We start from the raw sequence: 15,836 nt of genomic DNA, 5'->3' as shown, positions 1-15,836 counted from the left end.
AAAAAATCAAGAGTTTTGCAGAGTGTGAAGCGATCACTTCCTCCTGAGCAGCTTCCTTTGGCTCACTGGACATTTGCATTGCAATGCTGCCTGCAGGCTTTACTCAGCACCAGGCGCCTGAACCCACAGGCTCACCCTAACCACACTGCATAGGTGATTTGTGGGATTTTTCTGGGATCATCTAGGCAATTTTACTCAACATTTGCAGCCTGGGAAGAGACTGGTGTTCAAGTAGAAACCATAAAACCAGAGGGAGGGTACTGAATGGTGTCTGTTACTGTCTAGGGAGTCAAACCTCCCTGCAAAGCTGAGAATGAGCACCTAATTCCAAGGGTTACTTGCTCCTGTGTAGATGGCAACAACAGATTTCCTAAGCTCAGATCATCACGCTGCAGATCTTGCAGGCTCCCATGGAGTCAGAAGGCACATTGCCAGCTGTAGGTTTTTGTCTTCTACAGATAAATTCATGAGTTCACTCTTTCTGCCCCAGAGTCCACACAGATCCCAGAAAGATTCAATTTCCTTTCATCTTCAACCCACCATGAGTAAAATTTCAGGATGCCAGTTGTGTGTTGAACCCAGACCCTGCATTGCAGGTACCAGCAGCAAAGGCTGGACTGATCAGCAGAACCACCCCTCTCCCCTCCAGCCCCACAGGCTCTGCAGGAGCTGTAGCACCACGTGATGCTCATTTAAACCTCAAACTCCAGATTCCTCTGATCCTACTTGCCTTCTGGAAAATCATACTGTCAGAGTACTGAATATGCTCCTTGCTATTTGCCCTGTAATTAAGCAGTAATTGCTGCCCAAGGCTAATCTCAGAGTGTATTTTACCTGTGGAGCTCGGCGCCAGAGTTCACATTTGTAATTTAGTGGCACACCAAGGAGCTATACCTAAGCTCACAAAAGGATTTTCACTGCTCATCATCTCTCTTCTACTTTGGTGGCAGCTGGGATTCTGTATTTGGAGATGTTTGGGCTGGGCAAACAAATTAGCTGAGACCAGCCTCATTAGGAATTCACATGGGTACCCACCCTGCCTCAGCAGGAATAAGATGCTGACTGCTCTGTTTCTGGACCCCAAGCCCTCCCCAGCATGGGATACACACTGAAACCTCCTCTTTATTTCTACTTGCACAGCCTGGCAGCCTCCAAGGAAGCTGAAGCAGCAGCTCGATCTGCCCCCAAACCCATGTCTCCTTCTGACTTCTTGGACAAGCTGATGGGGAGAACTTCAGGATATGATGCCAGGATCAGACCAAATTTTAAAGGTATGCAAAACCCCCAGCTTTTTCTCATTTTGGGACTGAAAACTGCATCCAATCCTCATTAATATCTTCCTAATGCTGTATGAAATATGAATATTTATGTTCTTACCAAGTATGTATTATAAGGATATTTGGCACATGGATCCCTGTAGATTTCTGGAAAGACATCAACAAATGTCTGCTCAGAGTGGAAACAACCTTGTAAGAACTTTGCATACTGTAAACATAGGGCCCCCCAGTCCCTGCTTGGACCAGGGAATCTCAGTGTATCAATCCCAACACAGAGATCGAGGATCCTGTCAAACCAAGCAGTGACTGGCAGGGAGCTGAGCATCTTTAGAGGTAAAGATAAAATCCCCACCTTTGCTTTCCCTGGAGTCGCTGCCCACAGCACCCACTAATGGCAGGCAATGCTCCCCCCTTACAGCCACTGCAGCCAAGAGCAGCCTCTCCCATCAGCTCCAAAGAAATCCCACAAGATGCCAGGGGCAGCCCAAACCCATCCCCACAGTAAAAGGGCTCTTCAGCCCAACACTGCTCTGTTTTTCCCACCCAGTTTCCCAGCCTGCCCCATACTCCATGGCAGCCAAGCAGCACTGAGTCAAGCCCTGGCAGAAGCAACAAAACCTCTTTTCTCCTCCTAACACCTCTTCTAGCAAGTGTGGGGTTTCTGGATGGCTTTTTCAACCTGGTCTAATGGAAGGAAGATGCCTCTGCACACGGCAGAGAGGATGGAACTCGAGGGTCTTTAAGGGCTCTTCCAATTCAAACCATTCTATGATTTTATCTTTTCCTTTCTTTTTAACTGAGCTCACTTTCCCAGGGGCTCTTTGGCCCCAGATCACACCCAGAGATAAAGCAGGACCTGCTCCTCTCAGCCACTGCCCAGCCATCTCCAAAGCTCATTTTATTCACTTCTTTTGTTTCCTGCAACCAGTTCCCTCTCCCCTGGAGCCACTGGCAGGGCTGAGAGGATTCCCAGGGCCCATTAATCACTGGTGACAGCACCTGGCACCCAGCTTTGAACAATAAACTCTCTGCTGGGCTTTTAAACGCAAAGAAAGGTGGGAACCCTGAGTTCCAGTAAGCAACCAGGCAACAGAGGGACACTGCTGTTCTTATCCAAATGACAAGGAGTTAAAATACCACCCTGTAAACCTTCCTACCTCTAAATTATGCACACACACAAATTAAACTTTAATATTTAATGAAATGTATACATTCACTTCCTGCTGAAGGCAGCTGTATTGCATTTTTATTTGAGATAATTTAATTTCAGTTTTATTTCAATGAACTACACCTTCCCCTCAGGGCAGTTTTGCTGGCTTAGCCTCCCACACATAAATCAGGCTCCAATTTATATGGAAGGCATGGGAGGTGTTTTACAGAGCTTGAGGTTGTAGCTCTCAAAGCACATCATTTAAATTAACTGCAGTAACTCATAAGGACATTTTAATTGCTTAGATCTAAATGAAAATAATACCAAAGATCCATATCAGATTGATTTTTGGGGAGGGGAAGATTAACAAAAAGAAGATTGCAGCTTTTCCATAAATGCTGTAAAGTCTGGACTTAGCTGTGGATTTACATTCTGAGAACAAATAAGTAGTATCTGGGTTTTCAGTTGGAGGATGAAGTCAGGAGCTCCAGCAGGGACAGAGAGGAGCCTGGCAGGGGACCTGTCACCCAGGCTGTGCCCTCATCCCTGCTGCTGGAAAACTCCATTCCTCCACAGCTGCATCCCAGCAGAGAGGAGGAATATTTCAGTGGCAGAGAATTTTCTAGAGCCTCTCATAAGCTAAAAAATACCAAAAATCACCAAATCCTGCAGGGAGCTCATGGCTCACCTTAGACACACTGAGAAGAGCTCAGTGCCTCAACAAGAGCTGGGCTGCCCCAAGGAGCCTTCACATGCACAGGGGAAAAACCCACCCCACGCTCAGCTCCATGTCAGTACTGGATCAGGAACAGGGGGACCAAAATATTCCACACCTGTCAGAGTCACAGTGTGCAGTCATCCAGGAGATCAGCTCAGTGTGTCCCTTGTAGTGTGCCCTGTGGGAGGGGAATCACCTGTTCCAGGACCTTTTATGTGGTTTGTGAATGGATCCAGAACAGGAAAACAATGTCCCTGAGCTCAACAGAAGGGATGAAACTGAAGCCTGATAGCTGTGTGCTTTCAGCTTATGGATAAACTTCTGGGTGAGGGGGGGTGGTGAAGGCAGTGGGGAAAAAAGATTTAATTTTTGTGTCTGATTGCTCAAGCCATGCCCGTGTTTAAGAGTCTGGAGAAAGCTGCACAGGCTGAGCAGTGGGAGATGCTGCTGAGCTGGCAGTGCTTGTCTGGGGGCTGGATAGACACAGCCTGCTCACATTGCCTGGGACTCACACCAAGAAAACCCCAGCTGAGAGCATCACTGCAGGGGACAGGCACAAACTTTCAGAGGAGGCCAAAGCAGGAGAGGAGGAAAGAAATGAAGAGGAGAAAACCAAGCTCCAAATGTTCCTCAGCAATCAGGAAAATCCATTAATTTCCACACAGGAGGAAGTTTGCACTGATTAGAGGCACAAGGCTCTCGTTAAAACCATTCCTCCCCCCCCAGAATTTCATGCTGCAGCAACTGCCAGACTGCAGATGTGACCTTAACAGGAACATCACTCCCCCAGCAGGCTGAGCCATCAGGCAGTGTTTGAAATGCAGACACCACTCCCAATTCTATAAAAAATGGGGAAATAATCTGAAAATCCACACTCTCTACTGTCACAGATCTTATCTTGCCAGATGCATCTGTCACAGGGATGATTTGGGATTAACTCCGGTGTGAAAGGGATCTTTGGTCCCTGGGGCAGTGTCTCTGCTCTCTGCCTGGGCTGCCTTTCCCCACCACATCCTGGGCAGTGCCCACAGCAGCCTTTGGCAGCCCCCAGAGCAGAGGCCCCTTTTGCTTCAAACTTCTACCAAAAAAAAAAATCATCTCATTATGTGTGAGCAAGCCACAGGTTTGCCAGGCACCACGTATGCCTTGGCTCCAAAATATTCCCTAGCATTTTGCTTTGTGTTGAACTGCAGCTCTTGGCATTTTCAAACTCTGTCTAAATGCAGCATTCCCACCTCAGATTTTCCAGGCAATGTTATGAAACACTTCAAGTCACACCTTGGGCATCAGTACCACATGAACGGACTGACCCCCATGCCCTCAAACCACAATCTTTCCATCCTTTAAGCCTTACTCCTTTCCTTTGGTGACCCCTTAACTTCTCCGGTACAAGCAGGGTAAGCAAAGCTTTGTTCTGAAAGCAAATCAAGCCCAGGAGAGGCATGGCCCAGAGACCAGGATTACCTTCTGCCCAAACAGGACAGCCAGAGAATTCCTGCTGGCAGAGCCCTGAATTCTCCTACCCAGCTGTGAGCCCTGGATCAAGATCCCCACCTGGGGTCTGGGGTTTACAGGCAGTTCTGGCTTGAAAACACCAAGAGCAGCACAAGAAACAGGTACTGGAACAGCTGAAAAGGAGGTCTCAGGACCCTGGAAAGGTCTTTGGGATTTGTAACCTGGGATTTACCCTGCTGAGCAGCCAGTCCCTCCCTGCTGTTTGAGGATGCAGAGGATCAAGCAGGCAGTGTCAACCCACCACCACCATCATCATGTGGGGTATTTGCTGCTTTAGCAGCCTGATCCCTGCAGCTCACCCTGCTGCACTGGCTTGGAGGGGAGCACATCATCCTAGCTCAGGAACAGCGACTGTTTCATAAGCGTAGCTCTAAATCAAAGTCAATTGTCTCTCAGCTCCTTTCTGGGATATTTTGATATCACTTTCAAGGTGAAGTTATCTCCCATATAGCCAGGTCAAGACCTCTAGAAACTGTCCGGGCTGGCTCTGATCTATTCCTGTTCATCTGAGCAGCTCCCAGCAGAGATCTGCACACACTCTGCCAAAGCGGGGAGCAGAGGCAGAGCAGGAGCCCTGCCTGGTGTCAAACTGTCAGTGGAGCCCAGACTGGACCTGGCTGGGTCACCCAGGCCTCCCTCCCCTGCTCACCCCACTCCCACAGCAGCTTTTAACTGAGTTAAACCCTTTGTTCCACGAGCACACACTGAACTGCTGCTCCCATCTGTGTTTGTCATGCAGGCCCACCAGTGAACGTCAGCTGCAACATTTTCATCAACAGCTTTGGTTCGATTGCAGAAACAACTATGGTAAGTAAAAATCACAGCACAGCTGCTCGGCTACTGCCTCTGCCTCACTGCACTCCCAGAAAATGCAGCATCACCCTCCTCCTCAGAGGGACCAGGGAAAAACACACAGTGCTCCCAAGCTTGCTCAAAGTTTGAGTAAATTAATGGTCAACAAGACTCGTTCCATGTGGCTGAAGATCACAGAGTCTCCATGTGATGTGCATTTTATAAAAACACCCCATGTGCAAAGGACAAGGGTCAGAAAGGAAAACAAATAATCTTTTTGTGAAGACTTGCCTGAGGCTCCAAGCTCAGCGACAGTTACAGATACTTTGTGTTTAAGTGGGTATAAATCCAAAATTAACCTGGATTCAAAGAGAAGGGAAATCAGCTGAACTCAAATTCAGCTTGCACCAGGATTTCAGAGTCCCAAAGACTAAGAGAATTATTAAAGATTACAGTGATTGTTTTCTTGGAGACATTTCTGGTAGACAATGATTTTTAGTAGAAAATCAAAACCAATATTTCTGAGTTAAGGCTCACTTCATACAAAATTAGTGAGCATGGCTAAAGGCTGTATCTAATTGGCAAGGCACTAGGAGCAGAGGATCACTAGAACAGGAGATAATTGCTCCATCTGAAAACTATTAAAGATTGGTTGTGACATAACCAGTGAACAGCAAAGGAAAACTCTGGAGGTTCTGTGCCTTACTGCTGTGCTAATTAAAGATAATCCAGAAATATGGTGTTTAATTACCCTCTGGTAATTCTTTTTCTAGAAAAATGCTGAATAAAGAATGCCAGGCTCCAGCTACAGGCATTCTGTGCATTCAGGCAGGAAGTTTTAGGCTTTGCATGGAGATCACACCCCTAGACTTGAACAAATTGCTTGGCATGCACACCACTGTCAGAGCAGAGCCACAGCCATGCAGCTCAGGTGATGAGTGTCTTCTGACACTACATCATTCTGCTTGAGATATTTGAGTTGGGACAGTTCAGTTCTGCCAGTGGAGAGAACAAAAGCTGTTTTTCTGTCCAAGCACAAGGAAACAAATTTCCTGCCTGGCCTGCAGAATTTGTCAGAGCTCACAGGTGGGGAGTGTAGCATGGATTCGTTTGTATATAAAGGAAAAGAGGAAGAATTGCCACTGAAATGCCCATCTGTTCCTAATTCACTGTTTATTGGTTACCTCCTTTGGCCTTACAGGCAATAAAATGCTGTTCCTACCCACCAACCCCGGGTGCAAGGGAGCAGGACGAGCCCTCAAAGGATCTGTGCAATGTACAGAGCACATCCCACTGAAGTGTTTTTCAGTGCATCTGTCCCACAGTGTGAGATGCACTGGAGCAGCCAAAGATGCCACATGATCCCTGCGAGCAGGATGCTCCATAAAATTAGCACAGACTAGCACAAGAGAGATGCAGTTCACCTCCAAGACACACTGCAGGGACTTGCTATCATCTCCAGATGCCACTCATTTCACAGGCAACCTTCCATGGGAAAAGAAATCCCCATGGGAGCCCGAGAACACCCTGTGGGCACATTGCTCTGTCTGGAAATATCCCAGGCAGCTCTGACAAGCCAGCCCAGATGTCAGGCTGACACAGCAGCACACAGCCTGAGCTAATGCTCTTGTGTGGGAGCAGCAGCTCTGCTTGTAAACACCAACAGCAACACAAGAAACACAGGTACTGGAACAGCTGAAAAGGAGATCTCAGCAAGCTGGAGAGGTCCTGGGGATTTGTAACCTGGGATTTGCTCTGCACATCAGCCAGTCCCTCCCTGCTGTGTGAGGATGCAGCAGGACAAACAGGCAGTGTCAGCTCCTCAACAGTTTCTGGGAAGAACAGAGTGTCCTGTCTTGAAACCATTTTGAATTCAAACAAGTGGTCAAACACCAGAGGAAAGGGTGGCAGCCTGAAAACGGAGAGGGGAAAATCAGTGTTTTACCAGAAAGAAAGCCACAGCCTATCACTGACCCCAGGGACTGATGATGACAAAACTCCCCCAGCTGCTTCACTGGCCAAAAGGAGACAGAAAATTATGTTTTAAACACCCATCACTAGGCACTCTAAGCCTGGTCAGGTTCAGGTCTAAGTCCTACACCACCTTCCATTTCATTACTATTACTGCACGAGAACAGGTAATATGGGTACAGGGTTTTACCCCACATGCAGTTAGAGAAGGCTTTAAAATATCTCCATAATGGGCTGATACTTCCTACAGAAAATACCACTGCTCTCTTTTAAGCTTACACTGCCTGAATATCACAAATCAGTGTAAACCATGAGCTCACCATGCAGAGGATTAGAGAAATTAGAGGGAGAGTGCTCACATATGGCTTGAGGCCTCATGGAAGGTAGAGGAAGCAGAAAAAATAGCAAAAAAAATCAAAAAAAATCAGACATTTGTGTAGAGAGCTGGGTCTCCAAACTTCAGAAGGAAAAAAAAAATGAGTTGCAACCAAAAGACGGCACAAACTGCCCAGAGTAGACAGAAAGCTGCTACCTGCCCCACACAGGTTCAAAATGAACAAGGCAAGAAATGGAGATCTGAAAACTGCTGCAAGGTTAGGGGGAATTTAACAGGAATTAAAAGGCAAAGTCATCCACCAAACTGAATTCCTAAGGCAGAGCTGATTTAGAGCAAGGGAAGAAACTCCTTTAAGCATCCTGCAGAGCTGGAGACCCAGCATAAAAGCCTCTAGTGGTGCACATAATTGATGGGACATTTATGTTGGATTGCAGCTCAGAGCTTGTAGCCAGCCCCACTTGCCTGGAGCTGCAAGGACAAGGGAGGCTGACACTGGGAACACGTGCCTTGTTGTGCTCCCAAGGGAGGGAGAGGACCAGCCCCAACAGCCAGATCCTCCTGTCCCAAAGCATCACTGCAACAGGGCATCCAACAGCAAGGGATTCCCAAGGACAAGTGCAAGATGCAGCCACTCTCTGCAATTATTATTATGACAAACACCAAACAACCCCCAAACACAAGCTCTTGAATCCATTTTTTCTGTTCAAAAGCATAAAAAACTCTCCAGCCACACCAGACTATGAAACCTACAGCAAATGTAGACGTTCCTCATTCCAAATAAACAGAAGTGAAGCACCTTAGGAACACGTCTTGGGTTTTAAGTGAATAAACTGCACCAACTTTGGCTTTTCTTTGGGGCATGAGGCACCTGATAGGATTATCTGAGCATTTCATTAACAAATTCCCTGCTGTAACAGCAAACTTGAAATTAAGAGATGCCCTTGCTCACTCTTCCAGTGGAAGCTGCAGTTTTGTGGCCTTGCACTGGCTTAGGCAGCTGGGAGCATTTTGTACACAGTGGAGGCACAGGGAGAAGAAGGAATACATTTTTATATCATCATTTTTATATCATCACCCAGCAATGCTAGCAGCTGGACTCAGGAAGAGCTTTTCTAGACTCTTCCTTTACAAAGGACCCACATACAGCAAAGAGACTGAAAAAGAAAGAAAAATCACAGAAGAGCCAGCACAGCCTCTGTTAGACACAGTGTAAATATGCAAATTCATTTTTGCTGCTTTCATGCCATACTTATCTCATCTGAAAAGAGCAAAGCAAATGTGACCTTCCAGCCAGCTGCAGCACAGCCACAACTGAGCTCCCAGCCTCTCCTGGGGACAGGAGAAGCTGGAGGCTGCAACTGTCCAAATGCTAAGAGCTTGTTCAGAGACATCTGCACAAGAGATTTCCAATGAGAAAACAAAGCATCCTGCAAAGCAGACCAAGAAATTCAATCAAACCCCAGCACAGCAGAGATTCTGATTAAGAACTTGGGGTCCCACATTTAATACTGGTCCCACTCACTCCAAAATCAGCAAAAGAGATGAGTTTCAATGCACAAAGCCCATAGCAGAAGTTAGGTTTTGAGCAAAATTTCCTGCAGTCAGTCATTCTCAAACCCAACCATCAGTCCCACAGAGATGATAAGCACCTAACAAGTCACACAACACAAAATGAAAAGGTTTCCACAGCTACTCACAGTCTGCTGCCATCTCAGTGTTAGACCTGCAGTGTTCCAGCTGTCTGTGATTGGAGTTTGTCTGGGCACTAATGGAGAAGGGAGGGGGGAAAGAAAAAACAAAAAGAAGCCATGAAAGAGGACTGTGCAACTCAAATACAAGGACACAAAACCCCCTCAAGCTGAAAAACAAGACCTCACTACTAAATACCTACATTTGCAATTCTGGTGCTGGCTGCAGCTCACATCCCAGCAGCTCTACTAGCTCAGAGAGATAGCTATGTCCCACTTTTTGTGGAAAGACACAGAAAAACTTCCTGCTTTGGGTTCCAGCATAAAAATCCCCACACTTACGAAGCACCAGGGTGCTGCTCCCACCCCTCACCAGGTGCCTGCCCTTCCCTGATACAGACTCCTCCTCCCCTAGCCCAGGTGTGTTTTCACACGAGCTTCAAATTGGCTGCTTGGCTATTAAACCTCCCTAGGGCTGCTCCTGGTGTGCTTGGTGTTTTTGCAGTCTGTTGTAGTGCTCCTTGACAAGGCAGGTTGCCTTCAAAATGTTTGTTCATTCCCATTCTAGAGAATTAACTCAGTGCTAACAAAGCCCCTCATGCTCTGCTGGGGTCCCAGAATCCCCTTCTGAAGGAGATCAGTTTCTACCCTGTTTTTTCCACCAGCAAAATGAAAATTTATCAAAGGGGAAATCTCTCCCCAAAACTGTTCAGTGCAGAAGCTGCTCTGACAGGGCCCCTGAGTCAGCAGGGAAAACCTATGGAGTGTCCTGAGGGGCTCCATCCCCTCTGCTCAGCACTGCCTCCAGCCTCCTCTGCTTTCAGCAGAAGATGTCAAGGCTGTGGGATCCTGGCAAGGGAAGGTCTCAAATGATCTCCTGTTTCCATGTCTCCTTGCGAGGTCACTAAGCAGAATTTCATTTCAGCATTATCAAATTGAACTACTTTGATCACTCCAGTTATTCTCTTCCTGCCTTGTGTCATTTCCCTCTTGGGAGTAAAATGCCTTTGTGCCAAATTGCAAAGCTCCTGAATGCCTTCACTGCACAGAGCTGCTGCTCCCCTCTCCCCAGCCAGCCAGAGGAGCAGGCTGCACAAGATAATCAATGCCTGGATGTGATGGGCACACAAATGAGGAGTGTGAGGGATAAGAAGGATATGGAGAAAGAGAGGTTTTTTTGATTTTTTTTTTTGCCAAGTTTGCAGTCCCGGTCAGACCTCTTCTTTCTTTGCTTGAAAGTTCACATCAGAAACTGGCCAACGCTGTCCATCATTTAGGAATAACTGAACTTCTTGGGGATGCTAATTAAGATCTCCTCTACAGCGTCCAGGAGAAATGCTGCATATCTCCAGGTAGCCAAGGAATGAGTGTTGCTTGGCTCATCACCTCTCAGCCTGACTGCAGTGCTGAGGACAAAGCTTTCAGCACAGAGGATCCTCGTCTGGTACAGAGCACTGTAACCCTTCTCTTAGCCTGTGTCACAGCACAGACATCCCCTGAGTGCTCTCCCTGCCTTCTGCCGGCTCCTCAGGCAGTGTCATGTCCAGTTTGCAGCCACAGTGCTTGGTTTTACATTGATGTTCAAATAAGGCTCGACATGAGGAACCTAAAAGGCTGCTCAGAGCCCTCAACACTGCAGTGCAATGACATAAGGGCAAAGGCATCTGGGAGAAAACCACGTTGTCAGTGAGCAGGCCAGGACTGTGGAGTAAACTCCCTGAGTAGGAAGATCTGCATAAATGCACACACAGAGGTAAAATATTAATGCCCTGAAATGGCAAAGCCAGAGAATTACATTCAGTCCATGTAGCATATTTCTTCATCCTTGCCTTTTTTATATCACAACGTAAATGCCTTGTTTTCTGTATCCCAAAACAAGAAATACCCACAGCAAACACTTATCTCCAAAGGAGGAGCACAGAGTTACACAAATCAGAGTTACTCCCCACGCTGCTGCACATCCCCGGGGTGGAGGTGGTGCAGTTTCTCCCACCACACATTTACAAGGTGCCCCTGGACTGTTCTCAGCAGGACCCGAGGACAGGACACTGTCACTCCAGAGGTGAGTTAGGAGGGGCCTTCTCACAGCCACCCACTGTGAACAAGTTAATTTTCATTTGGCCCCCAAGTGTTTAATTAAGATGCCTCCCGTGGTTGCAAAGACTATGGATGTCATTCTGCCTGTGGTCTGTTGCTGTGGTGGCAGTATAAACCATTCAGCACCTCCTGTCTCACCCTTTCCTGTCCTTTTGGCAAGTTTTGGAGCTGAAGCAGTGAATTTGCTCCATCAACAAAGCTTACCTGCAGTAACTCAGGCTGTTGGAGGGAATTTGGCTCCATTCCCTGCCCCCTTCTACTGCTCCATCAGGCTGAGCACACTTCTGGGCAGCCACCACTGAAGTTTCTTCCAAACATGAGTTTAATTTGTGTTGTACATGACAGAAGTCCCAAACTGGAGCTGACCTGCTAGCATCCAGCTTATTTGTAGCTGAATAAGCAAAACAACCTTTTGCTTTCTACCTATTAGGTCAGTGACATTGATTTCCCCTGACTGCAGTGGCTGTAGATCTTAATGCACAGAAAAGAGAGAATTGGAAATACACAGGTAGCTCTGGGAGCTGCTGCCTGCTGTGGAAAGTGGGAATTCATGGCTCCTTTCCTTTTCCCAGCTGGCACGATGGGCTGGCCCTGTGCTGAGACCCTGGTCCCCAGCTGTCCCCAGCTATTCACATTTCCTCCAGACACATTACCCAGGGTCGACAGAGATGAATAATTAAGTCAGAGGGATGTGCAAAGACTTGTGAAGGTGACACTTGGAATATCAGCTGAAGGAAAGAGTGTTGCAACTCTTTTTTGTGTTCAGAGGTCTGCTCCTTTCAGCGTCAAGCCCGTGGTTCATTTGCTGTTGTCACAATCATTAATGTCATTAGCAGCTCCAGTCCTCTGAGGGTGCAGATGGCTCCAAGTGGCTTGAAACAGACTCCAGACCATGTGCTTGGCTAGGAATTACCTTGTCCAAAACACAGCACCCAACACAGTCCTCTTATGGGAATAAACTGCAGGGGACTCCATTTTCTTCATGGTGGAAAAGGCTGTTCTTTATTCAAATAACTCCTTTTTATACAGTTTTACAGACCTGGTGTGGACTCCAATTGGTCAGTAGTTTTCTTGCCAATTACTTTTATTGGTGAGAAACAAGTTGTTATCCTGTATTGATTGTTCACTCAAACTCTCAGTGTGTATGTGCAGGGAAAATTATTCATAAGAGATTTCATGTTTCTATCTAAAGGTGTAAAAACAGTTTATACAAGTGCTGGTTGTTTTTACCCAGGAATAGATTATGTAAACTAACTGCTCACACCAGGATTGCTTTCACATGAGAACTTGCAAAGTGCTGGCTTTGACAAGGCCAGCCACTGATTCCAGGAGAGCAGGCTTGATTTTATGAAGCCTTTCTTTATGATTTCTCTACCTTACTGCACATCCTCTCCCAACCCTCCAGTGCCACTGGACACCACGAGATTTGTGTCCTTGTTGACAAGAGGCTGTAGGTTCACAGTCCAGCGAGCTCTTGAGGCAGCAGCATCAGAAAGTCTCTTCTATACAGGCACCCTGAAACTCCAGAGCTCTGTGTTCTCCAGATGGAAAGAGCAGAGCTGGTGGCAGGGTGAGGGGAGCCTCTCACCGAGTGCCTGCAGCAGGTATCAGGCACCAGCAAGCACATCAGACACCCTCCATTAACTGTGTCCTAATAAAAGTCTTCAAAGTACATTTATATTAGAAAGGCAGCAAATAAACCCTTAATCATGAGAAGGACTATTCATTTGGGCCTGGGCAGTGGAATTGGTTTATTATATGCTGCTCTTCAGATGCAGTCTGCCTCTATACTTAGAAAATGTCAATTAATTTATGGTTGTGGAGCTTTCATCCCTCTCCTGATAGCTGGCACATCCTCTCCCCATTTCAATTTGTTGGCTCACTTTCTTATGTGAAAGTCAGAAGAAAAGGAGCGTGGGTCAGACAGGGAGAAGAGAAACTGCCCCTGATTTTCCAGTAGTGTCTGAACTGAGCCTCAGCAGCCAGCCTTGACCTGGGGATTAGGGGAGCTGTAAGACTTGTGGTTATGAAGCAAGTATAAATTTGCATAGTGCTGAGGGACTACCTTCAATCAAGGAAGATGGTCTCCCTATAAAATCTGTTGCCTTTATGGCATTTTGACATTAGAGAGGGGAACTCAGAATACTCAGGATTAGGAGAGCAGACTTCATGCATATCCTGCTCATAAACTCTAACCAAGGGCAGCTGCTCCCATCAGCTCGTGTGAGTTATCCTTGTATTAGCAGACACACAGGGAATTTCTCTTTCATGGACAATCTGTCTCCCTGTGCCTTTTCCTTTCCTAGTGCTGGGTGAACTACAGATAGTCACGATATAGGACAGTTCAGTACTGAAAGGAAGCTGGTATCAGTTTCTTTCTCCACTTACTCCTCTGGAACATGCTCCTGCTGACAGTGGCCATTCTGCTCTCCACAACTGCTCGTATCCTCTGCAGCCCCAGGGTCCAGACAGAGAGGTCCTGGCCCTTCCCACACAGCTGACAATTGCTGTAACAGAGGGATGCAGGGACAGGCAGCTCCTCATGCTATGCCATAGCTGCAGGCTACAAAGCTAAAAATTAATAACAGCTCCTTGAGGGATAATACCAAAAACACTTGGCATAGCTTGGGAACCATAGGCCTGGACGTGGTCTGGCTCATTTTAGGATGGTTTTAGTGTGTGCTCCCCAGCTGCCAGCACCTCGAGGCTGCTCTGAGCTCTGCTGTGTGTGTGTGTGCAGGATTACAGGGTGAACATCTTCCTGCGGCAGCAGTGGAACGACCCCCGGCTGGCCTACAACGAGTACCCCGACGACTCCCTGGACCTGGACCCCTCCATGCTGGACTCCATCTGGAAGCCTGACCTGTTCTTTGCTAACGAGAAAGGGGCCCATTTCCATGAGATTACCACGGACAACAAGCTGCTGAGGATCTCCCGCAACGGCAACGTCCTCTACAGCATCAGGTGAGGTGACTCCACCAAGGCCCTCCGAGCCTTTGGCCATGCTGTTGGAGAAGAGAAATTTAGGAGTTTTTAAGGTGTGAGATCATTCAATTAGCAGTGATGAAGCAATGTGGTTAAAAGGGACCTCTGCTAAAGCATATTGAGGCAGAGGCTTGGTCTGGGATGGAATTTAACTCATCTTCACCTCTTTCAGTTCAAGGACTTCTGCTTGGAGTAGATTCCTTAACATCCCTAATGTAAAATTACTTTAGATATCTTATGTTAGTACAAGCCTAGAACCAGTTGTGCGGTGTGAAAACCAGTAGAAGCTCATGAACACTCTGTTTTCAAAGCTGCAGCATTTCCTGATCAAAAAAAAAAAAAAAAAAAAAAAGTAAAAAGCATGGAAAATGCTAAGTAGAGCCCCATGGCTTTGTCTCAGCCTCGTTGTTCCCAGTTATCCCTTTATTGCTAGATCCAAGAATCAGCTAAATTGATCTGATTGCACTGAATTTCCCACAGGAAATCAACCTTAGCCCCTACTTCACTTCCAACCCCATTCACACTTTATTTTAAACCAATGAAATTAAGATCAAACTTCACGGGCTTAGACTGGGAAGCTTTAACTCTATATTGAAGACTCTTCCAGCTCATGTATAAAATTTGCCTATGGGACACACACCCCATCTCACACTGCAGCTCCTAGTGGCAGCAATGGGAAGGAAAAGCAGTGTGGAGCTGTAAAATGGGAAATAAACAGCTTAATGCTGCAAAGTAGATGGCCTCCATCAAACACCAAGGTGGTTCCAGCCCAAAGACCAGCTCCCTGATGGCCAGAACAGTAAGACAATTGCCACGTGTGTTGGCTGAATGGGGAAATCTCACAGTTCTTCATTTTAAAAACCAGGCAGGGAGCAAAACTAACAGCAGCAACTTGGCAGTGAGCATGGCACAGAGTCCTGTTCCAGGGGGGTCTGCAGGGGCACAGAGGGGCACAGGGTGGGGTTGCTCTGCCAAACAGAGCAATGACTCAGCAGGGAGCATGGAAAAATCACCATTTTCAAGGCAGAAACCTGAAAATATTTCTGTTCTTGTTTAAAAAGAACAAAACTCCTATCTCACTCACCTCTGAATGAAAATATAGGTTTATTTAAGGTTTTTTATAGGTTATTTATAAGTACATCTTCCTGTAAAAATTAAAAAGAAAGAAGAGCACACTGTAAATTCAAGGAGTTTCCAGAAGGAGAAATAGTCTTTCCCTTTTAAAAGAAAAATCTCTATAAGGTGCTGTGCCATTTTCTAACTGGTTCTTTGCTACTACTATCAATAATCAAACTCCAGGCAAGGC

The 15,836-nt window shown here is 46.7% G+C and overlaps 1 protein-coding gene across 2 annotated transcripts in view; it reads left to right on the top strand.

The window, feature by feature from the left end:
• GLRA1 (glycine receptor alpha 1) overlaps window positions 1–15,836 on the top strand; it is a 45,184-nt gene that overhangs the window by 14,168 nt on the left and 15,180 nt on the right. For both annotated transcript variants that reach the window (XM_038150001.1, XM_038150002.1), the window contains exons 2-4: window positions 1,141–1,271; window positions 5,400–5,467; window positions 14,286–14,509. In XM_038150001.1, coding sequence (XP_038005929.1) covers window positions 1,141–1,271; window positions 5,400–5,467; window positions 14,286–14,509 — 423 coding nt within the window. The remainder of the gene's footprint in view (window positions 1–1,140; window positions 1,272–5,399; window positions 5,468–14,285; window positions 14,510–15,836) is intronic.

Source organism: Motacilla alba, chromosome 13, assembly GCF_015832195.1.
Source record: "Motacilla alba alba isolate MOTALB_02 chromosome 13, Motacilla_alba_V1.0_pri, whole genome shotgun sequence".
NCBI classification, from domain to species: domain Eukaryota; kingdom Metazoa; phylum Chordata; class Aves; order Passeriformes; family Motacillidae; genus Motacilla; species Motacilla alba.
The sequence above is the reverse complement of the archived record's forward strand: the minus strand, read 5'-3'. Positions and strand labels throughout refer to the sequence as shown.